The sequence below is a fragment of the Rhinatrema bivittatum genome, chromosome 1 (genome assembly GCF_901001135.1).
Source record: "Rhinatrema bivittatum chromosome 1, aRhiBiv1.1, whole genome shotgun sequence".
In the NCBI taxonomy this organism is placed as follows: domain Eukaryota; kingdom Metazoa; phylum Chordata; class Amphibia; order Gymnophiona; family Rhinatrematidae; genus Rhinatrema; species Rhinatrema bivittatum.
Genome location: NC_042615.1, coordinates 54,608,584 through 54,634,249, shown reverse-complemented (window position 1 = coordinate 54,634,249; position 25,666 = coordinate 54,608,584). Strand labels below are relative to the sequence as shown.

Below are 25,666 nucleotides of genomic sequence, written 5' to 3'. Positions count from 1 at the left end.
AAGTTGCCAAGCAATCCTCATTTCCCCAAATGCTACCCAGCTATCTACATTTCTAGTGATCAAATCACCCACTACAGTGGCCATCCTAACTCTTCCCTTTTGGGCACACAGTCCTGGAGAGACATCCTCAGTGTGAGAAGATAAAGCATCACCTGGAGGGCAGGCCCTAGCTACACAATCACTTCCTGCCACACTAAGGTGATGGTCTCCTGCCAAGTGACCTTGCTTCTCTAAAGCAGCACAAGGGCTGCTTGATTGGAGTTGGCACCGCTCTACCAAGCCCCTGCAGGTCTCCTCTGTATACCTCTCTGCCTCTGAATCCTCCAGAGATCGGACTCGTTCTCTGAGAGCCAGGAGCTCTTTGCACCAGGTACACATATACAATCTCTAACCAGCAGGTAGATATGCACTTGGTGCAAAAGACTGGTAGTCCCCAACTCGCTGCTGAACCTCTGTCTGTATCTGAATTTTATTGAGTTGCTTAAGTTTTAAAAGCTAATTAAGGAGCAGGCATATCCTCAATTTAAGGGGTTTTATGTGTATTATACATGTTGAATGTTTTATTGATTGTTTTATTTGCCAGATATACATCGCCTTGGACAATGTATTTAAATCAGTAAGGCAGTTTATAAATAACTTTTAAATAAATAAATACATTTTATTAACGTTTTTAAATTATTTATTTGGTTTATTAGGTTTTAAAATTGATAACTAAGGCCTAGGTTCAGCATTTTGCTATAAAATTGCAAAAAATAGCACCCGTGATTAAAACAAAGGGGGCATGGTTAGGGTAATTTTACTGATACCACATCACATAGCTATTTTACCTCGATGCACATTAAATTTTATCACATTTTGGGCTGCTGCTGGGGAGAGAGTGAGAGAGACTTTTTATAAGGCTCTCAGATAAGTGAACTTTACCTCTGTAAGAGGGCCAACTAGTAACTTGGATTGAGGTTTGGGTGGTGGGCTAGGGTTTGGGGGACAGTTTTACATGCACAGTCAGAGGTACAAACACCACTGTACACATCATTGAAGATTTGGAGTGAGGAAAGGTATACAAAGATGAGATTTGTACATTGTCCTTTCGAGCTAGATTCATAGCTGCTAGATAGAGAGGAGAGAGTGCAAATCCCATTTCGGCCATAATGCACAGCATAATGCAACGTTAAGCACCCCTCATTTTTGTAAACGCCTTCTAAACTCCTCCCATTTGACCACATTTTTAAAAATGTGCATACACATCTCGCGATTATCGCGTGCGTTATGGCGTTGTCATGGGCATTAGGGCCCTAACGCGATTTGATGAATGACTCCCCCTAAGTGACTTATGTTAATTTGTGAAGGGCCAGCAACAACATTAAAATTAGTCAATAATTAAAAATGATTAAAAATGATTATATTATTCTAAATCACTAATTGACACTTATTTTGATTATTTTCCTCCCAACAAAAAAAGTGACTGGGGTGGGAATGGGAATCAAACTAGTGACTAGTTGCCCAGGAACCAGTGTACTGGTTCCTGGGCAACTTATTTTCAGATCAAGTAAGTGACCTTTGTAAACTCGCAATTTTAATACTTATAAACAGCTACTGACATTTACTAACTCAGAAAATCCAAAATCTATTTTCCTGAAAACACATACAATTCTTTATATTTACAAATACTAACTTATACTAGCTCACAAAATTAGTCCAAAGTCTATTATTCTAAGATATTACAATTCTTAACACTTGCAAACAATAGTAGCTTTAAAAGCTAACATCCACTATACACAGCCTGTAATAGTTTAATATTTTAAGAAAAATGTTTTTTTTCTCCAAAATTTAAGAAATCTTTACCAGCAAGTCCAATTTACCACCAGCAGTTAAAGGTTCTGCAGGCCCAAGGCAAGGGATCTGAGCACATGAGTAAAGAGGCAAAGAAAGCCAGCACCAAGCAGAGACTTCAAAGCATCAATGCACTTCTTTGACACATGTCTGCTGGATCAAGGAGATGCAGAAGATTCTGTACTTTCCAAAGTGACTGCTTCTGGAGTAAATTCTGTCTCCCAGTCAAATACATCATCACACTAGTCTGCAGAGGTCCAGTACAGAGCCTTTGACCTTAATTCCAGAGAACCATGGAGAATGTCCACTTCTCTATAAGATGATCCCCACCCATCCACAAATCCATGTCCAGTTGTTTATGGCATTCTTTGAGGGGAAGTTAGACAGGAGAATCACTGATATGTACATTGACTTATCAAATATGCCAAAGACCCAGTGTCAAGCACTTCTACACTGCAAGGTGTGTCAAATGATCCTCCTCTTCATGCTAATGCAGATCTGGTGCCCCAAGCCTATTTCAACACTACTCGGCATGGAGTCAGAATTTAACAGGTTTAGAGCAGGAAGCCTTTCTATCACTTGATCCTAATACCAAGGATTCAACTTTTTAGTCCATAGAGGTCTTCAGCTACAGGACTGGTCTGTTTCCAGACATACATTAAGCCTAATTTGGAGTTTGAGGATTCCTGGGTTCTGTATATCTGTCAGAGAAGCACTGTTCTAAATGGGAGTACTCCGCTGACTTCCGGGTTTTCATGATATCCACAATGAATATGCATGAGAGAAAATTTGCATACACTGCCTCCATAACATGCAAATTTTCTCTCATGCATATTCATTGTGGATATCATGAAAACCCGACTGGCTGGGGGGTCCCCAGGACAGGGTTGAGAACCACTGATCTAGATGATGGCTAAGGCCATCCCTTTTGAGTTGCAGGTTGAGGGTGACCCCAGAGCACATCCTCTTATCCTCCTCAAAAACCTGGATAACCCTCAAGAATTGGTGGTTGTGCCCATCCATGTATTCATTCAGTGTGTATGGAAGAGGTTATGGGAGAACAGACGAACTGTGCTTCCACTTGTTAAAAAGGCAGACAGAAGGTGTTAAGTCCACAGAGCTATGGAATTCAACATTCCATATTTACCACACCAGCATGTAGTTGTCTAGTTCATCTTGAAAAGAACCATGAAGTATCGAATCCACAGCTCAGTACACCTGGGTTTCAAGAAGATGGAAGTGATGGAGACAAGGACAGTATCTGAATTCAAGAAAATATGAAATAAACACAGAGGATCTCTGAAGGAGTAGTAGTTGTAAGGCTGAGTAGTTGGTGTGGAAGAGCAGACTAGATAGGCCATATGGTGTTTTTCTGCCATCATGTTTCTATGTAAAGGAAAGGCTTACTGACATAAGAACACAAGATTTGCCATGCCTGGTCAGACCAAGGATCCATCAACTCCCGCATCCTATCTCTGACAGTGGTCAATCTGGAACTCTAGGAAGTACCTGACAGGTTCTAAAGAGTAGGTCAATTTCTTGTTCCCCACTAACAGGGATAAGCAGTGGCTATCCCCAAGTCTACCTGGGTAATAACTGTTTATGGACTTCCACTAACTTATCCAAACCCTTTTTTTTTTTTAACTCAGCTATGCTAGATACCTTGACCACAGTCTCTGACATAAATTCCATAGCTTAATTGTGCGTGAATGAAAAAATACTTTTTCCAATTTGTTTAAAATCTGCTACCTATTAGTACATGGACTGAAGGATATTCCATGAAACTATTGCAGGAATTAGGAAAACCAGTCCCTTATTTCCTTTAAAAATTCCTGGCTTCAGAATAAAACTGATCTCCAGATCCCAATTTGTCTTGGAGCAAAGTGACATTAAACAAGAAAATCTGACATGAAACCAAAACTTCCTCTTTTAGATAGTTTGTCTGAAGTATAACTCTAACAAAAATCTAAAAAAAAAAAAAGACTGTTTGCTCCCTGTAGCTTATATAGGCAACTCATTACATACTTTACATTTTCCTTACCCACATCCACAGCCAATGCATACATTATTACCTATTCCCTTGCATCATATTCTCATGACATCATCATCTCATAGAGCCAATAACACAGGAGATTTATTCCTTCATATAAAAATATACTGACTAATACACCCCTTTTCTCCAGTTTAGATCTTATCCTCCATTTGAGATCCAAGGACAGGTTGTCCTTTTCCCTCCATCTTAGATGGAGCATCACGTAATGTTCTTCACTCTTTCAACCAAAAAAACAGGTTTATCTCCTACGAAAAGAGGAGCAATTGCAGTTTCATTATGATCCAATACCCAAGTGCAGGCTTAAAATAATTCTTGTTTTCAGACAGTTATGACTTAATCTATCAGTCTTAATTAGATCATAAGACTTAGATACAAACACATATTTATTAACTCAGCTATCTGTTCCACAACAGTACTCCATTTTGAGTAGCTGACTTTGATACATAGGTCCAAGATAACCATAACTAGATGGTCTTAACTATCTAAATTCCACACTGTCTGCCTTTTATTGATGGAAATCTCTTCAGATATAAAGTCAAGGAAGTGATGAATCTTCCATTAAGCCTCCCACAATGTTATGGTACTTCAGTGTAGTTCTTACCTAGCTGATGAAAGCCCCCTTTCAGCCTCAAGCCTACTATGAGCTTGAATACTTGACCTGGAAAGTTGCAGTTTGGATAATGTCCAAAGGTCAGTGAGCTCCAAACCTAAATAACATGTCCATCTTATAACAGATTCATTATAATAGGGTAGTGCTCTACACACATCCCAAGTTCCTGCTTAAGGAAGTGTTAGATTTCCACCTTGATCAGTCCATCATCCTAATATTTTTGCCTACGCCACATGTTCATAAAGGCAAAAAGACTTTTTATTTCCTTTGATTAGAAGAGCTGTTGCTATCTACCTGATGTGAGCCCAAACCCATAAAAGGTCCACCCAACTTTGTTTCTTTTGTTCCTAATAGATCTGAGAATGCAATAATTGGATAACAATTGCATCCCTTTCTATTGCATCTAAAAAGGTCTGACTCTAGATGGCCATATGGCATCAGTTGCCCATGTGAGATCGATTTGCAAGGCTGCGACATGAGGTTCATGCCACACATTCACGTCCTACTATTGTCTAGACCAATGGTTCCCAACCTGGGGTCCGCAAGACAATCACAAGGGATCTGCCAGCAGGGAAACAAAGAAAATGCAATTACTGTTCAATAGAGCAAGCTGGTCTCACTTCTGAGGGGCTCTGCTCTGAGTCTCCTGCTGCTTAATTGCTCTGTCTGATCCTATGGCAAGGAGAAGAAGATTGCAGCCTCAAGAAGCTCAAACTGGCACATAGAGGAGGTGGAAAAGAATGTGGCTGATTACCACCGCAAGGAGCTTGGAGCTGCACCAAGAGGAAGAGGGGAAGCATGCTGCTACCAGCACCTTCAGCAACTGCTGCTCCACATGACCAGGGTCACAGCGAGCAGAGTGATGACCCTGAGGAGTACTTCTGGCCATTCTTACATGTGCGCTAGCTGTTCTGCTGGTCTGACAGTGAGGGGGAAAAGCTGCACTGAGAAGGCTTGGAGGGAGGAGGGCAGGAGGGACTGTTATAAACTGGCACATAATAAAGGTGCCTTAAATGTGCTGCTGCAATCTAATGTTTACTGAAATGTTTGTATTCATGTGAGTGCCTTGAAAATGCTGCTAAATTTGTGCTGAGATGTTTGCAGTCTTGTCTAATTAGTCCTGAATTGATTTTACTGAGACATGTTCAGTTCTTAGCCCTGTTGTTGATTTATTTCAAGTTTAGTCCTGATTTCCATTTTACCTAGTTTAACCCTGTTGTTGATGGATATCAAGTTTAGTCCTTACTGAAGTCTCCTTCAGGCCAGAGCTGTTAAATCTCCTTCAGACTGGATGTTACCTTTTCAATATATTGTACCCAGCCTTGGGTGATTTTCTTATTCGAAAAGGTGGGGAATAAATCCAAATAAATAAAAGACTTAAGATGAGGGTGTGAGGAGAGGGAAGGGGCTACAATGGGAAGAAGACAGGAAGCAAGGCACTTGAGAAGGGGCCATGGGGGTATGCAGCACTCAGAAAGAGACGGTGGAGGAAGGGCAGGAGAGAGGAAGGAAAGCTGGAGGGAAAGAATTTGGGAAGGGGCCTTGAGGGGGAGGACCAGGGAAGAAGACACAGGAGAGAAAACCAGAAGGGAAGGTGGCCTAGGTCGGTGCAAGTAGGGGCAGGAGGGAGAACACCGGGACAGGAGGGTACGCACTCAAGAAGGGAGGAGGGACAGAACCAGAGAAGGGATTTAAGGGAGGAAAGAGCAGAAAGGTGAGCACTCAGGAAGTGAGAAGCAGGAGAGGAGGGAAGGAACCATGGCGGAAGTGGGAGGTAGCACTCATGAAGGGGGCCATAAGGGCAGAGTAGAAGGGAGAGCTCAGGTGATATCACAAACAATTCCATATTGAATTTGTTTTATACATTACCAATGATTCTGAAGTGCATATTATTGTTACATTAGTTAGTTTTCCGTATAGCATTTAACTGTATGTAAACATTCAAAAGATGCATATAGGGGTCCGCATAATTTTAGGAGGTTGAAAAAGGGCCAATGCTACGCAAAAGGTTGGGACCCCCTGGTCTAGACGCAACCTCCTGGGCAGTTGTTAGGTTTGTCCTGAGCATTCTTCATGGCCGCCTTGAGGTGTAGAGCACAGCTCCATCATTTCTAGGGCCTGGGTTGTCATTTTGAGTTGTCTTCCTTGTTTAAAATGTAAAAATTAGAAAATAGGGTCTCTTCCATCCTTTGGAAATGTTTTTGTTCCCCTGTTTTTTTCTTGAAGACAATCCATGTGTGTAAGCATGGTAAATTACTTCCATATAACAAATGTTATCTGAAGGCAGCAGTTCCCAAGTCATGCGTACATTCGGAGGGCACAACTGTTGTACAGAAATGAGGGGAGCTGGAAGGCTGCAGCGGTATGGAAACCACTGCACACGGGCAGCAAAAAGCTTTTCATTTCTTTCTACTGCCTCTTGAGTGCGTCACATAATGTAGGTGCGACACTGAGCTGCTGTTTTCAGAGCACGCCCATTTTACATTTTCTTTAAATGTAAACTTTGATAATGCTGATAATCTGTCACTTTCAGTTGGGGTTGTGCAGTCCGCCAGCCTAATAAATCTGCAAAGCCTCTTGAAATCCCTTGATGGTTAAAACAATTTCTGCAGTGTTTGTCGGTACTGAAAGCTTAGGGAATTTGGCTGGAGGCAGGCTCATAGTATAACACACACATACTTCACAATGTTGTTGGGTTGTTTTTTTAAAGCAGTCCCAGTTGGGTTTTACATTCAGCAACCCACAACCTTTTCTGCAAGAGCTTCTGTACTTCATCTTTTCAGCAAGCAAGTGGCAAGAGTGTGATTAAAGAGTGGTTCTGGAAATCAGGACCTGCCCACCGGCTATATCAGACTGATGTAGTCACTGGATGCAGCGGAAGGAAAGAAAAGCCGAGGGGAGGCAGGGAGGGAGCAGACAGATGGAAGAGGGCAGCAGAGGAAACGGTGGGTTAAACATACAGTTCACGTTTGTATTTTGAGCCAGAGTGGTGGAAAGTTCCCCAAGATAGTTTCAAGTGTCATGGTTGGCTTGGCTAGCAGGATGTCAACAAAGGTAACAATTTACGATCATGGGGCTCGGGCCAACTTTTTTTTTTTTAAATATGCTACAAGAAACCTACTTGGAGACGTCCAGGCTGCTTATAGAAGCTCAAGGTCTAATCACCGCTTTCCACCTGTTTTTATTTTAAAGACAGCCTTGCTGAACGGAACCTTGTCTAACAGCGTGTCACAGCACATCTACCGTGCAATGTTTAGATGACTTAATGAATAACTTAAATACGAAACCAGCAAGTCCACTCCTAGAAATAAAGTTATTGTATTCTATTTCACCCAAAGGAACAAATTAGTTTATTTTCCAGTCTGTTATTTTTGAAATTTAATAAAAAGGCAGGAGGTCTTTTCTGCAAAACGAAATGGCAGGGACTTTCAGGTGTTGGAGCTTTACAGAAGTCATTTTCCCAGCAGTAACAAAGTAGTACCTGGACTTGCAGAAGTAAATACTGGCCTCTGTGTACTTTGGAATTTGTTCATGAAGCTAAGCAGTGATTCAGATTGTGGATTGAGGCAAGGGATGCCCAGATAATTATATAAACTCTGTATTAATTCAAGGTGTGTGTTTGTGTGAGAAGAAAGGGTACCGTACTGTATTGTTTGTGTTTGTAAAGTTATCTGCAATACCCCATAAAATGTACTTCTATAATGGATGAATCTGGTATATTTGTAAAAGCCTTAGCAAGAAAATAGTATATAGTTTAGTTTGTTTAGGATGAAAAAAGTATCATTGAGTAGAAATAGTTAAATAAAAATACACACTTTTCCCAATACGATAGCTTCCCCATAACCCCTGCTGTACCATAGGTTAGAAAATGGAATAGAGGGAGAGGTGACAAACCTTTTTTTTCTGTAAATGGGCTCCTGAAGTCTCTGTGCTTCATTTGGTTTCAATTTAAGGGACTGAATTTTGTGATCTTTAGAAAAATGAAGGTGCTTATTTTCATTTTTTTATCTTCAAGTGCCATGCATAGCTTTCTCTAAATAAATTCAACATTAAAATTGAAACAGAATATGGGAAATCTATCTTCACACTTATATCCCTAATTTTGTTATATCTCCAGGTAAAGTTTGATACTGCTTTTAATGCCTGACAAGGGTGACTACCTTTTTCTCATGTTCAAACCATTTTTTCTTTGACAATCAGGCAGTTTACAGTAGTAAGGCAGGCACAGGATCCTTGCTAAGCCCATCATGTTGAATGGCTTGAAATTGTAGCCTTAATTTAATAAAGAGATCACAGAAATCACTAAAATTCAGAGGCCATGGAAGGGTTAAAGATTAATAGCTTTAATCTGCCTTTTAATATTGGATTTCTCTAGTAAAAAGAGGCCAGGTATACAATTGAACTGAACCATAACCATAAGGTTAATGGTTTTTCATCAGCTGAATTTTCTAAGTGTAGCAAATAATTATTTGTCATTGTCTTTAGTGCAATTTCAAAACACCCTCAGGAGGTTGCAGTTTCTGAAATGAAGAAGCAAAATGGATATTGATTTGTATAAGGCACAATCTAAGAAACATGTATTGAGATAAAAGGAATTTATTTTCAAGTTGGCACAATGTCATAAAAAGTACTTTAAGATTTCTATGAATCTGTAGAGTATTTTCTTGTTTTAGAATAACCTTTTGATTGAAGAGAGTATACAGACAATTATAAATATTTGACCTAAGGTGAATATTTGATTATCCCAGAATGTATGTTCTCAAAAAACCAAAGGGGCTAGATTCCTATTTTTTGTATGGTTGGTAAACAAATTTCAACCTCTTTTCTAAAAATGATCAAATTCTCTCATCTAACTGGTTAATTTTGTTGTGCCAAGCTGAAATAGCCATAATGCACAAATATAAATTTCTTAAATTTATTTATTTTAAAAAGTTTGTATTCCGCTGATCCACAAATCTCAGCATATAATGGCGTATATACATAATAAAAGCACCAGATAAATCGAGACAAAGGACAAGTACAACTGATACAAACCATTGATATGAAACAGCAAGTTATAATTAACATTCAGCATAGAGAAATAAAATATAGGGGGATAGACATAAACATCAACGTAAGATAAACCAAACTAGACTTAAAATGACATCATACCACAATCTTCTTTCTGAAAAGCTTACAGAAACTCCTACAAAAGTTCAGATCACGCATTAAACAGTAAAGACAAGAGTGAAAGGGTGAGTCTTAAGAAGTTTCCTAAACCGAAGCAAATCATCCTCGGCCTTAATCTTAAGTAAATCATTCCATAATAAGGGACCTGCTATGGTAAAAATCTATTCTCTGGATTCTACCAGATGAATTTGCTTGGGTAATGGAACTTCTAGCAAATGCATAGATGACGACTGGGGAGAGTGTGTGTAGGATAGCATCTCCGGATAGCAGAGATAATACAGAGGGTGGAAAGATCATGGAGAGCCTTAAAAATTAGAGTAAGAATCTTAAATTGCACCTGCCAAATAACAGCCAGTGCTAAAACAGGTAAAATGGGTTCACATAATGAGGATCCAGACACTAGATGAGTGGCAGACTTTTAAATCAATTGTAGAGCTCTCAGGGATGAAGATGATAAACCTAAGAACAGTGCACTGCAAATGTTGAGAGAAGATAGAATCAATGATCGGGTCACAGTACAGAAATCAGATTGACGGAGAAAAGTTTTCAAGGAGCGCAAAAAATGCAACTTGAAGTAAACAGCAATGAATTAATATGTGGGAGCAACAGTAGTGAAACATCAACCAAGACTCCCAAATTGCAGGTTTGTAAACTAATAGGACTAGAGAACCCATCAAACAAGAAACTTGATGGAGCATAGACATGTTCTACTTGGGATAACAACAATATTTCAGGTTTTTTTTAACATTTAATGCCAATTTGGTATCAGATAGCCAGCCTTTGATTTGGGCCAGAGATGAAGGCAGTTTTTCTAGAGCAAGTTCAATTGTAGAAGAAATAGGGGAAAAGGAACTGTATGTCATCATCATACAATTTAAAACAAACATTCAGATGAGCAAGAATCAAACAAAGAGGAGCCAAGTAAATGTTGAATAGCATCGCTGAAAGCAAGGAGTCTTGTGAAACACCTATAAGTAGAAGTCACAGATCAGATATAGTATCTCCAACCAAAACCCGATAAGAGCAATTGGCCAGATATGATGAGAACAGTAGGAAAGGACAGTAGAAGAAATACCTAGGGCCCCCAGATGACCTAACAGTATGTCATGGTTAAGAGTGTTGAAGACCAGTAAAGATCTAGTAAAATAAGAAAAAGTGTAGTACCAGAGTCGAAACCCCAGAGGATAGTATCAAATCTGGACAGAAGTAATGATTCAGTATTATGAAAAGTGTGAAATCCAAACTGTGAATTGTTGAGGAAATTAACATCAATGTACTCTTGCAACGAATCAAAACTATTTTTTTCAAAGAGGAGATAGCACAATTGCTAGAAGGATCAAATGGGTTTAAATTAGTCCTTTTTTAATAAAAGTCAAACACAGGTTTTAGCAAAGATGGCAACTGGCCCTCAGAAAGAGAGGCATGCACAAGGTTAGCTATAAAGCTGCCTACATCAGAACACAAGACTTTGATCAATGCAGTAGAACAAAGTTAAAAACACAAAAATTCAACTTGCTCAATATGGAGACAATGGCAGAAGAGGAGGTTAGGTGAAAATCTACCCCAGAAAACAGTAGTTTGCTGTTCCCTGGAAGATAATTGGCAGGAGAAAGCTTCATCATACAATTTTTTGGTAGCAGTTAGGAATGATTAGCATATTTTCACCTTACAAATGCCCACTCAGTGCCCAATATACAAGCAAAACAAATACCTTTTGATATGTATATCACATAAGGTTAAATGGCTGTTTGTTTTGTTTTTGGTTTGGTTTTGTTTTGTTTGGGGGGTTTTGGGGGGGTTTTTTGCAGCATGTTATTTGATAAAATGTACATTTATGGCTAGCAGGTAGATGGGAATGTGCACTGTATTTTTAGTTATTTATGAACATTTGATATTCCATCTTTTCCCAGAGTTGGTCTTAAAATGGATTACAATCAATTTAAATGAGCAGAGGCATTAGAACGGCTTTCAATCAAATCAGAATTTGCAATTAAAGTAGCATTGGAATCCAGCATAAGAAAACCCATTTGTGAATAGTTTCAAGACCCTGTTGTGTATAACACAGTCTCTCATTGGGGTTCAGAAAGTTGAGTCGAAGATGTGGGTCTTAGGGAAGGCCTGCCTTGAAAAGCCATGCCTTAGCCTTTTTTCCTGAACTTAAGGTAGCATGACTTCAGGTGCAGGGTACTTCAGGTGCAGGGTACTTCAGGTGAAGTGGTACTTTGTTCCAAATTTTTGGTGCTTAACAGCTGAAAGCACAGTATCATGCAGAACAATCTAGCAGTGCTCAGTGGAGGAGAGGAAAGTAGAGCCATTCTAGTGGACCAGAGTTCCTTCATTATTTTAGCCAATTTTGTGCATCAACCCATACAAAATGCAAAAAACTACAAGATTTATGAACAATTTTGTTTACCGATTGACTGATGACATGTCGACCAGTCCAAAGAGAATCTGAGTGGACAAATCTGGGCCGTCACTTGAGGAAAACAAAATGGCGCCCGAGTTGTTGCAATCTGCGGAGGGCCTTACCAGGTCACGATCAGAGATATTTCTAAAGCGGTCTCAGCAGCAATAACTGAACAGTAATCCAAACTGCAAGCTTCTATGGATGATCTTAAGGAGCAGCTTGAGAGTTATAGATTGTCGAGAAAGTGGAGAAACATGAAATGTAACTGATACAGTGATTGTGGATCTCCAGGCCCAACACAAGGCCATGCAGCCAAATTAGAAGATTTGGAAAATTGGAGCAGGAGAAACAACCTACATATCGTGGGGGGTTTTGAGATAATGCAGATGGAAGAGCTGTTGTCACTCTGTGAGACCTGGCTGCCGAATGCTCTCAAGGTGAGCTTGAAGGATCATGCAGTCTTGGTGGAATGGGCGCATAGAATAGGCCTAGAGGGAGCACCGGGAGACAAGCCGTAGAAGATTATTGTAAAATACTTGAATTTAACTGATAAAGAATGGTTATTAGCTGCTTACCATAAGCACAAGGAACTCTTATATGATAATAAAAAAAATCTTGATTTTCCCTGATTACTCTGCTAGAGTTAGGTGGCCAGGAAAGAGCTAACACCATATTGTACGCAGCTATATAAGGGTGGTGCTAAATTCGCTCTCCAGTTTCCTGCAAAATTAAGAGTATTGCACAATGGCAAGTCTAAGTTTATTCATACCACCTCAGAAGCGCAAAGCTTTCTCTCTCAATTGGGCGAATGGCCAGGTTTAGTCTTTTTCACGCGTGCAAGTAGACCAGTGTAAATTGGATATGCATGTTTACTTTCTTCTCCTTATTACCCATAAGGGTTTGGCTTTTGTCATCGTTTCACAAAGTTAATCATTTTGGATTCTTTTTCTTCATGGATGTCAGGAGATCTCCAGGATTGATCATGTGAAGTGGCAAAGAGTGCTGAGGAAGGAACAACTTTGGCACTTCAGGAAGCTTCTACACCACCGACTGGGGAGATGAAATCCTTGTTAGGGAATCAAGGGACTCTATCTTTGGGAAAGAAGGCTGTGAGTGTGTATGCGTGTGTGAGTGTGTATGTGTTTGATTTTTTTTCTGCTGGTTACAGTGCTTCATAGTGAATTGGTTTATTTGAACTCTAATCGGCTAAGCTGTGGACCAGAGTTTTTGGAAGTAGGTCTAGCTGGGGGACCCGCTATTAAACGTTTTAGTTCTTTAATCAGGCATCTAACCTCTTATTTTGTGCCATGATGGTAAAAGTGCATTTCAGGTCTTTTAAATGTCAGTGACCTGCACTCACCAATTAAGCACAAGAAAGTTTTAACAGATCTGAGAAAAAGAGGTTCTGATATAGTTTTTCTCCAAGGAACTCACCTAGATGATTTAGGACATAGGAAATTAAGCAGAGATTGGGTGGGTGGCTGCTGCTATTCATCTTTTCCAGCTAGACAGCAAGGTGTGGCGATTCTTTTGCATAAAAATTTGTCTTTTACATTTGAAAAGCAATTTTCTGACATTAATGGTCGGTATATTATTGTACTGGGCTCTTTATGTGGGAAGAAAATTATGCTTGTCAATGTTTATGCCCCCAGTGTGTACTCCCATGTTTTTTTAAGCTTTGGTGGCTAAACTCCTTCAATGGGACCACTATTTTTGTGTTAGGGGGAGGGGCAACTTTAATATAACAGACAACCCTCTTCTTGATTGAAATCCGCCAAAGCAGCCCAAAAAAAATCAGGATCACGGAGGCATAGATTTTCTGGCAAAAGAATTGGGCTTAATTGACATGGGGAGATTACTGCATAAATATATCAAGGAGAGTCAACACAGTAACCCAATAGGAAAACTGTGAACAAAAAAGGGGAACTGAACTTTAATTCAAAATATTGCCTATAGTGACGGTGTCAGCAAGCCAGACATTGTGATTCAATCCCGAATCCAACCGGACCTCTAATCATTCATCATCACTTAAAAAACTCTTTAATTATTTTTGTATGAAAGTATTTTTTTATATGTGTTTTTCTTTTTCTTTAAAAATTAGTCAAAAAGACTTATATATTTCACTCCATTAATGACGTAAAGGCAAGAAGTAGCTGGCATTCTCTCAATGTGTTGTATACAAAAACGCCCAACACGGCCGATGTTTCGCTTATTAAAGCTTCCTCAGGGGCATCTAGATGGATATCAACATAGGAGTGTTTTGCCTAGAAATTTAAAGAGACAGTCTTAGCAACTTTCAATAGAGTAAAATAAAGAACAGTACTTATCTGACCGCCGTAGGCTACCGATTCAAAATGGACCCGACGTCTCAATCATTCTTCTGCGTCGTAGGGAGGAAACGAGGCTAACATTTACGTCCTATTAAATATACAACAGGTGTGACGTCATGAAGATGACGTATCATGTGTCAAAATTTTTTGATTGGTTAATAATCAAGCACTAAATCCTGGGAAAAATTAAAATATTGTAGATGTAAACGAAAAAAAATTTTTTCTTTATCCTAAAAAAGGATGTAATTCCAGATCAGAGATTTCTGCATACCAATGATTCAGACTTTACCTTTTATTCCCATGTGCATTATGTTTGTTCAAGACTATTTTTTTATATCTGAAGGTTGGTTTGATAGGATTCAAAGCTGTGAAATTCCTTATTCAGATCACGCTTTACTTCTGCTTGTTATAGAATTTACTGATATTAAAATGGAGGGGGGGGGGAGCTGAAAATGTCCTATACATTTGTATCACGATAGACAGTTTAGAGAGGTCCTTTTGAGAAAATGGAAATAATATGAAGACACTAATCTCACTGCTGATGTAGATCTGCTTATTTTTTGGAATGCAGCCAAGGCAGTCCTTTGGGGCCATATTATTTCTTATACTGCCGGGTTATATAAACATCGCAATGCCAGGATATTTTTTTTAAACAAGCGGCTGGCAGAGCTTAAAGGGACTTCATGTGCACACTTTGGCTGTGGATTAAAAAGCTGAGCTATCAGCAGTGAAAGAACTGAATGACGTCTTGACCAATCAAACCAAAATAAATTTTGTTTTATTTTAAGTTCAAACTTTTTCAATAGTGTAATATATCTGGGAAATTGTTAGCGAATCTTTTAAAACCAACTGTGCCACAATGACTGATTACTAAACTTAATGTTTCCACAGGAAGGGTGGACATTGATACAGAAGATATTTTGCGGTCCTTAGCTGTTTGTTTTTTTTTCTGACTCTATACACCAAGGAGTCTGCAGATTTGGAAGCCCAAACAAAATTTTTGGAATCTCTTCAATTACCTAAATTGTCTGTAGATCAAAAACTTCTGCTGGAATCTCCTAAACAAATTGTAGAGATTCAAACACTTATCCAATCAACCCATCTGGGCAAGGCTGGTCAACTTTGGGGCTGGTCAACTTTGGATTGGAAATGTATAAATTACTGAGCCTCCAATATTGCAGCTCCCTTGCATGACATGTTTTTAACTTCTCGTGATCAAGGGGCTTTTACAGTAGACCATAATTTAGCCACGATCATTCTGCTTCCTAAACCAGGAAAAGATCCGTTATTGCCCGATTCGTACCGCCCCATATCACTACTTAATCAGGACATCAAATTGCTTGTGGCTGTCCTTGTGGAACATTTGAATAACATAATATGATCGCTGGTGGGGGTTTTATTAAAGGCCGTACCTCTGCTACTATTATTTTGAAAGCCTTGGTAGCCATTCGGGGTACCCCTACTGCTAATCCTGTGGGGCTTCTTCTGAGTTTAGACTCTGAGAAAGCCCTTGATCAGGTGGGTTGGCCTTATTTATGGTATGTTATGTTTATGGTATGTTATTTATGGTATGTTATATTTATGGTATGTTATTTATGGCCATTGTCTAAGCTTGTATCTTACGTCGATTGTTACATTCGTTTCACTTGTTAGAATTATGTTATGTTAAACTAATATCTTTCGCTCTTAACTCTCCTGTTCTGTAAATCCCTGTTCATTGTAACTTTATCTTCTATTTAATTGGTTACCCCTAGTTACGCTGTAAACCGGTACGATAAGACCTTCGTCTTGAGCGTCGGTATATCAAAAGAATTTAAATAAATAAATAAATAAATGTTCTGGAATGGTTTGGATTTCCCTGTAGTTTTATTTCTTGGGTGCATTTACTGGCTGCAGATCCAGCAGCCCAAATTTTAGTCAATGGATCTTTGTCCTGTTCTTTTCCTACCCTGTGTGGCACATGACAAGGATGTCCTCTATCTCCCTTGCTTTATGTGCTGACTCTTGAACCATTGGCCATTTTATTTTTTATGAGAGATGGAAGAATTTAAAGGTATTCAGATTGGTAGACGAGAGCTGAAGCTTAGTTTGTTTGCGGATGATATGCTGTTGTTTATGGGCAATCCAGAACATAGTGTGCCCTTCACTATTTCAACTCTCCAAAACTTTGGGGCTTTTTCCAGGTTGAAAATTAATTATGTAAAATCTGAAGCATTTCCACTTCTCCCATCACTCCCTGGCAAACTCCTTTCTCTTTTACATGGAATTTGAGGGGCCTGAAGTATTTAGGCATCCATCTTGCTTGCACAGCACCTGAGTTATATCAGCGCAATATTCTTAGAGCATTATCTGACTGTAAGCAACTTTTAAATAAATGGGCAGACTACCCATTATATTTTCTTGGTAGATGTGCTGTGGTTAAAATGTGCTGTAGATGTGCTGTGGTTAAAATTCTGTATGTCCTTCAGATGCTTCCTATATAAGTTAAAGCGAAGGAGATCACGTTTTTTCAATCTTCTAGCCTTACTTTTATTTGGAAGGGGAAACCTGCTCGTACAGCCTACAATGTTTTATGTCTTAATAAATATTTGGGTGGGCAGGCTGTCCCGGACCTTCGAAGTTATAATGCTGCAGCATTACTGCAGTACATACAGGACTGGCTTTTTTTGCATGACAAATTTAATCCAGATTATCTTTTGTCTGAGTTGACATCCCCTTGGGAACCTATAAATGTCTTGCATTGCTCTCAGAAAACAAAACGGAAGCCGATCCAAATTGCCGATAAGCGAAGAAACAGAGAGTGATCGGTGTAAAGCAGCCTTTATTGGAAAGAGCCCGACTCTGGCCGAGTTTCGCTCCCTCAGGAGTCCCAGTCACTAGTGCCAAGGTTATACACATACAATTACATTCATCCTTATATTCATACACTCCTTTTAATAACCACACCATATTTGTATGTATGTATGTCATTTATATTTTTATATATGTATTTTGTTAAATATGCACATATGTTTCTTTTATTGTAAACACACCTATTTATGTCACATTTGTATGTGTATCAGATTTTAAATTATATTTTTTGCCCTTAATAGCCCCTGAGGAAGCTCCTGAGGGAGCGAAACTCGGCCAGAGTCGGGCTCTTTCCAATAAAGGCTGCTTTATACCGATCACTCTCTGTTTCTTTGCATTGCTCTCAGCCACTAAAACTAGTACCTCATTGTTGGAAGTTCTGGTTTAAAGAGCTTTATAAGACCTGGAAGTGGTGGAGGCTCTTGAATAAGTGATCTCATTTTATTTCTCCCTTTTAAGCCTATTGGACAACCCGGATTTTCCTAGTGATAGAGATTATAAAGTGTTTTAAGACTGGAAAGCAAAGGGTTTGTTTTGTATTGGACAGTTTGTAGAGTCTGATACTTTGGTTTCTTTGTGCAATTAAAGGAAGATTGGGACATTCCTAATTTGGATTTTTTTGCCTACCTTCAGTCTAGGCATTATTGCTCTTCAATTGGAAGGGGGAGCTTTGCATCTATTTAGATGGGTTTAGACTGAGTTGTGTTTGCTAAGCCATTGGGCTACTGTGGTAAGACAGTTATGGAGACAAGTAATGGATAAAGTTTGATCAGATCCTATTTTGAAGCAGTTGGATGTCATCCACAAATAGGTGACACTCAATATTGAAAGACTGGATGTGGTTGCAGAGAGGATGCATTTACATATTGAAAAGTATTGAGGAGATGACTGAGCCCTGAGGCACTCCACATGTGAGCTTTCTAGGGAGGACAGTTTGTTGCCCCACATAACCAATTGCATTCTGTGGACAAGAATTATTCAAACCATTTTAGGGTACATAAGAACATAAGAAATTGCCATGCTGGGTCAGACCAAGGGTCCATCAAGCCCAGCATCCTGTTTCCAACAGAGGCCAAACCAGGCCACAAGAACCTGGCAATTACCCAAACACCTAGAAGATCCCATGCTACTGATGCAATTAATAGCAGTGACTATTCCCTAAGTAAACTTGATTAATAGCAGTTAATGGACTTCTCTTCCAAGAACTTATCCAAACCTTTTTTGAACCCAGCTACACTAACTGCACTAACCACATCCTCTGGCAACAAATTCCAGAGATTTATTGTGCGTTGAGTGAAAAAGAATTTTCTCCGATTAGTCTTAAATGTGCTACTTGCTAACTTCATGGAATGCCCCCTAGTCCTTCTATTATTCGAAAGTGTAAATAACCGAGTCACATCTACTCGTTCAAGACCTCTCATGATCTTAAAGACCTCTATGATATCCCCCCTCAGCCGTCTCTTCTCCAAGCTGAACAGCCCTAACCTCTTCAGCCTTTCCTCATAGGGGAGCTGTTCCATCCCCTTTATCATTTTGGTTGCCCTTCTCTGTACCTTCTCCATTGCAACTATATCTTTTTGAGATACGGCGACCAGAATTGTACACAGTATTCAAGGTGTGGTCTCACCATGGAGCGATATAGAGGCATTATGACATTGATGCCAATGCCCTTTAGGTGCTCAATCAGGAGATGGTGATCTTGTGTCTCAAAGGTAGCCAAAAGATCAAGTCAGGCAATGAGATGCTGACTCACCACTTTGATTCGCATGGGGGTGAATTCTTTTTGTGATGTCCAACAGGACCAATTCTATTCTGTGACCTTTCCTGAACCCAACTGATACTGGTGTAGGATATTGTACTCCTCTAGGAAATCTTTGAAAGTAGACTACTTTTCCCACCTTAGGGAAGACTTGAGACTGGGTAATAATTGTCGGTTATTTTAGGCTCAGCACCAGATTTTGATAAGTCTTTTTGGGTAGCAAGACATTGTTTAGAATGGCATTTATTATATTGGCTAATCAGGGGGCTAGGTCATGTTTCAAGTTACAGATGAATCTTGGGAGAATTGGATCTAATGGGCTCACAGACCTTTTGATTCACTGGAGGATCTTTACCACTTCTGCTGGAAACATTGTCCTGAAGTCAGACAATGGGAGCAAGTCTGGAGGCAGTTGAATACAATTTGCCTTTGTGATTGTTACATTAATGAGGTGGTTGGTGCCAGGGTTGGGTTAGAGATGGAGGGATGAAAGCTTGTATTATTTCAGTGAAGAATTTGGTGAAGTCTTCAGCTGTGAGCCTCTGCTTTGCTAGAAGGAGTTTGGGTTTCCGGTTCAGAATTTCCATACCAGCTTGAGTGTTACAAATATAGGTGTATGAAAGATGTGAAATGCATAATTTCTGTAGCTGCACCATTCCTTTCTATGATCAAATTTAAAAAAAATAATCCTGTCATGTTAGGAGCAGAGAACCAGGATTGCGTTTGAAACATGGACATACCCAAATACTTTCTCTTACGTGGTCCTTGGTCACCATCCAACACTAGATGTAGCAGTTTGTCATTTTTGCTGGAGTTCTGTACCATCACATTGCTTTATTTGATATCTTCACTATTTTATCCATGTTTAGATTTGAGATGAAGAGAATATCAGAACTGGTTCATCTTATTTTGACAACAACCTCCCTTTCCGATGCTGATAGTGCATGAAAAGCTCTGAATTGCTAGATCTGAATGAATAGAACAGCTTAGATTCCCTATTGAAATAAGAGTATATGGAGATAAATCCTCAGTCAAAGACATACTTTTATCAATTTCATCCAAGAGCCTTGAAAAGAGTTTGGCAGATGGCAACACTGATGTTTCAACAAAAAAAAAGTTAAGCACAGCGCACAATACATTGTTTTATTAACAACACAATTGCATATATTGTTTTGACCTTGTAGTTTCCTCCTGCTCCTTTTGGGCTTCAGCTCAGAACCAATGCTGGGATCCTGGCTCCATGAGCCTTCATTTCCCCCTGTTTTATATCATCACATCCCCATCCCACCACAACCACCACCACCTCTACCACCATTGTAGCAGCAGTCTTCAGCTGGGAATCATGCCAGTAGGGCTCCCTCAAGAACTCTGCAATCATGGGCCCCTGAAACTAGCCTCTAGGCATCACCCTCAAGCAATGACCACAGCTTCCTTCCCAACCAAGCCAGGGAATGGAAGACTCAACCTGGGAACCAATCACAACCACCAGATCGGCCCCAATTGTGTATTTTGAACAAAATAATGTAGGTCCAACTTCTGCAGTGAAGGAGCCAGCTAATCCTTGTCTCAGCTAAAATAATGAGGCACTTTCATGATTGTGCCTGGTGAAATTTTGCTTTTGCAGAGAGCGTGTATAGGAGAGAATGAGGAAGTAAGAGACAATGCTTGGAACCTTCCTTAAACTGCAGAATTAGCGACTGAACCATTATATTAAATATATTTATTTATTATCATTACCCAAATAGACATTTGAAATGTTTTTGTTTCTGCTGCACTGAATATATAAATAGGCCAAAGATTATCTGGAGGAAGAGGGATATAGTGTTTGCTTCTTTGAAAGGTCAGATGTTCTGGTTTTCCTGACTTTGTATACCATGTGCTTTGTAGGCCATTCAACTCAGCCGAGATGGACAATACCTGCTTACAGGAGGGGACAGCGGAGTCATAATGGTCTGGCAGGTGTGTGACCTCAAGCAGCTCTTTGCATATCCAGGCTGTGATGCAGGGATCCGGTCCATGGCAATGTCATACGACCAAAGGTGAGACCATGGCAGTTATGAGTTTTAATTAAAGTACAAACATAAAACAATATACAGTTACAACGTTATTTTGGTAGAATGTAAGCAAAGTTAGTAATGCCCCCTCCCAAAATGTTCTTCACTACATTTTGAGAACAACGAGCATCAAGGAAGATAGTAAGATGCCTGTTACACTCCTGAGGCAGCTTTCATAGAAGAGAGAGACAATGTCTTGGTGGTCTTTTCTGCATGCTGCTGTGTAGGAGAATTACGTTTGACTCTTCCTGGGGCCAACAAGGGCTTTGAAGGCAGTGTTTACAGCCCCAGTGAGGGATCTCTTCCTTTGTACAGCAAAGACACTTATTGACCGTGGTGACAGTTGTATGTATTGAGCTTTTAAAGGAGCTGTAGTCTATGGGCCAGATTGTCTATGCAATGACCGGATACATGTGATAGATTAAAATCTGAAAAACCCTGGGTCGTTGCATATGAAAGCTTCTGGTGCGGGAAGGATTGGACTGAGGTGGAAGCCTTATAATGTTTCTTTTCTAGCGTGCCGTATACCTAACAGCACGTTGTGGACAAAACCACTAGCAGTACTGCTAGAAGTTTTAAAACGATCCAATTGGACATGATGAATGTTTTTATAATATCCCTAGCAGTCACCATTTCCTTTGTCCAAAGGAAAAAAAAAAACCAAACTACTTAAGAAGCATTCCTTCAGCTGTTCTGTGGCTTTGCATCTGTTAGAATTTTCAATCTGCGCTTTCAGGACCTGAACTGCGCTTATGTTCCTGTCCATCTGTAGTGTGGGCATCAACTCTCCAGCTTTCTGTACCCAGACAATGAAGTGCCGCGCCTCTAATATAAATAACAACAAACACTGAGGCCGATGCAATAAATGAGGGTGGAAAACGGGCACTCAGTGTCGAGTGCTCGCTTTCCTAACTCGAGACCAGGCACCTATCCTGGGTGCACAATTCAGTATTTAAATGCCAAGGAGAGGTGGCTGTCAGCAGGTTAGGAAAATGGATGCTCGTTAATTGAGCATTCGTTTCCCTAACCTGACTGCTGGCACCTTTATTTTTGTTTTTTTAAACCGTTTGGTTCCTCCGACTTAATATCGCCATGATATTAAGTTGGAGGATGTACAAAAAGCCTTTTGTGCTGCTCAGAGATTAACACTTGCTCTGGACTGGCATTAATTTCTGAGCATTTTTATTTTTATTTTTTTTACATCTGGGGAGAATAACTAATAGCCTCATCAACATGCATTTGCATCTGATGAGCGCTATTAGTTTCGCTGGGGGGGGTTGGATGTGCTGAACCCCTTATAGCATAAGGGGCTGTGGACGTGCGACCAACCGTAGGTTAAGCGGTGTGTGCTCAGCTGAGCGCACTGCTTTGCATCGGCCCCATTACATTTTCAAAACTTTGCATAGCGAACCATAAGGCCAACATGACTAGATTATCCTGTTGCAGTCAACTCTGAGGAAGGATAAGTGGGGGGGGGGGGAGTAAATTATGCGTTGATGGGAGCATTTTATTTCGACAGATATTTTTCTAATCACCTTTCCTATAGTAGTATCCTAGGCGATGTCTAAATAATACAACATTTCAGTACCGAACTTCTGGTCTAATCCTCTTCCCCTTGTGCTTGCTGTAGGTGTATAATGACCGGAATGGCGTCCGGGAGCATAGTGCTCTTCTATAATGATTTCAACCGGTGGCATCATGAATACCAGACCCGATACTGACAGACACACTCGGCAAGATGCACTGTAGCACGAGCACTGGTGACTTCTGTTGCAACAAGACTCCGAAAGCAGCAGAACTGCACAGTATCCTGCCATAGCACAGTTCCTTAGGAATAGCTATATTGTATCCAAATGTAACTTAATAATTTGCTGAAAGAAGCAAAACTATTTTTAAAGTCAATTGCTATTTTTGTAGACCTTGCTTTACATTTTTGGGGAGGGGAACAGAGGCAAAGAAGCAGAAAAAAAAAAATTGGCTGCTGGGTTCTGTAGTTAAAGAGATATATTTTTAGTCATAATGAAAAGTCTATTTTCATCCATGTATGGAAGGAAAGTGTAACTGGTGGTTGAAGAAACTTATTGTAGTTATATTAGGGAGTAACACATTATCCATTAATAGCTTTATCTGTAACCTTAAGAATCCAATTTTTAACAGAGTGAAAGTGAATTATTATCTTAACCGGGGGGCATTTTAATTCTTGCCGCCTGTACTATATTTGGTGTCTTGTAATTTTTTTTCCCAAATGATTGTATTACTTCAGCTTTGAAGTTTTGGGGGTGAACCAATAGTGATATTTAAATTATGATAAATGTGAGTGGAAAAAAAAAAACACATCGCAATCAATCTTTTTCATCAATCTTTACTATTCTAGCATGTTTCTTACACTTAAGGAAATTAGGGGATTCTTTTTCCTTTTATTTTTGCTGTGTACGTAGGAGACAAAGAATTCTGTGTTGGTGGAGCCGGTGTTGCATCATTCTTCTACTTTTAGCCGCTGATAATGTCGGAGCACACCACAATGTGCATTGTTCCTAAAAGCAAGCAAAGGAGAGAACTGAAACCATGAACTGAGCTCTCAATTAGAGACCTGGCCGAGGTGTACCAAAGCATGTTGAGACTGAAAAACGCGTTATCTAACAGGCAATCCCTGTACAGACACCGGCAGTCTCGCTGTACTTTAAGATCTCGATCCCATTCCAGGTTAAGGGATTTATATCACCAGGCGCCTGCCAGATCAGCACCCACACTTTCAGTTTCTGCTAGCACCAAATTTGATCATGTTAATAAACGATCTCCTCCGTTTGGGGGGAGGGGAATGAAAAAAGTGTATATTAAGGAACAATTAGTTATTTTGGTGTTGAATAATTCTACTTTTCTACGAGATTGCTGTGCAGAATTCTGTGAAAATATTTGTGAAAAGAACTGTATTGTTTTGTAAGTCTGTATTGCATAAAGAATTACTTTGTATGTTGTGACCTGTATGAGTTGAAGAATTGCATTCCATAATCTGTATTGATTATATACAATTTCTTTACCTGCCTGCAGAAGCAGTTCCCACTTTTCTAAGCATCTAATGACTGCTGACTGACTTTTAGCAAATATTTGGAATGAAGTTGCTCAGTTTTGAGTGAAGAAATTAAATAAAATGGCATTTGTAATTGAGAACTTGAAGCTGAGTGGTCCTTGTGGTTTTAGAACATAAGTCTGGTAAAGACTATTGCAGCAAGATGATACATTTTGTAATCCATTGTTAGCTGCAGTCTGGCGTTTTGTAGTGCAAAAAAATATCTAAACTAAATCAATGCCTTCACATTAATAATAATATTATATGTTTACCTGCAGGCTTTAACAAGTAAAGCACATGACACTGGAATAGGATATGTTTTATGTAGCCTCCTGGTCTACAGTGGCTCACAATGGGAAGTCATGGGCCATGGCTGCATCGGTGCTCCTGGGTTCTTCCTGCACAGTGGGGAAACGTTCGATTTAAAGGTCCTTATGGTTTTTCTGGAGTCTCTCTGCAAACAGTCCAGTATAAAAAAGCACATTCCACACTGTAGCTGCTGTGAAAAATAATAAAATCCTTTACTGGTATCTTGTTTGCAGGGGCACAAAAATCACAAGAGAGTGTACACTAGGGGGCGGATTTTAAGAGCCCTGCTCGCCTAAATCCGCCCAAATCCGGGCGGATTTAGGCGAGCAGGGCCCTGCGCGCCGGTGAGCCTATTTTACATAGGCCTACCGGCACGCGCAGAGCCCCGGGACTCGCATAAGTCCCGGGGTTTTCTGAGGGGGGCGTGTCGGGAGCGTTCCGGGGGCGGGCCCGGGGGCGTGGCTATGGCCCGGGGCGGTCCGGGGGCGTGGTCGCGCCCTCCGGACCCACCCCCAGGTCGCGTCCCGGCGCGCTAGCGGCCCGCTGGCGCGCGGGGATTTACGTCTCCCTCCGGGAGGCGTAAATCCCCCGACAAAGGTAAGGGGGGGGTTTAGACAGGGCCGGGCGGGTGGGTTAGGTAGGGGAAGGGAGGGGAAGGTGAGGGGAGGGCAAAAGAAAGTTCCCTCCGAGGCCGCTCCGATTTCGGAGCGGCCTTGGAGGGAACGGGGGTAGGCTGCGCGGCTCGGCGCCCGCCGGCTATACGGAATTGATAGCCTTGCGCGCGCCGATCCAGGATTTTAGCAGATACGCGCGACTACGCGCATATCTACTAAAATCCCGCGTACTTTTGCTGGCGCCTGATGCGCCAGCAAAAGTACGCCAAATCGCGCGGTTTGAAAATCTACCCCTAGGGTTTGGTACACACTTAGTCTAGAAAAATAAAGTTCATCAGAAAACTCATGGGGTAAGATTCAGCCATTGGCCAGCTTGTAAAGTTAGCCGGGTAAACATATCTGGCTAACTCAGGCAAGGTATTCAGTGGCACAGGTGCACCAATGAATATACCTAATTATCTTAACGTTATCCAGCTAGCTTTACCCACCTATCTTTAGGATAATTCTAGGGTATGATAGCTGGCATGTTAACCAGATAAATTAATTCCACCCCAGAATGCCCCTGCATTATCCAGCAGAAATATATTCAAAAGTGACAGGGATATAAACTGGTT

General features: G+C 40.4%; 1 protein-coding gene across 1 annotated transcript in view; it reads left to right on the top strand.

Annotated features, from left to right (window-relative positions):
* Positions 1 to 24,236, top strand: part of LRBA (LPS responsive beige-like anchor protein) — a 1,658,631-nt gene extending 1,634,395 nt beyond the window's left edge. The window contains 2 exon segments of the mRNA XM_029605291.1: positions 20,896 to 21,047; positions 22,693 to 24,236. Of these exon segments, the coding sequence (XP_029461151.1) occupies positions 20,896 to 21,047; positions 22,693 to 22,783 (243 nt within the window). The 3' untranslated portion in view covers positions 22,784 to 24,236.
* Positions 24,237 to 25,666: the final 1,430 nt, after the last annotated feature.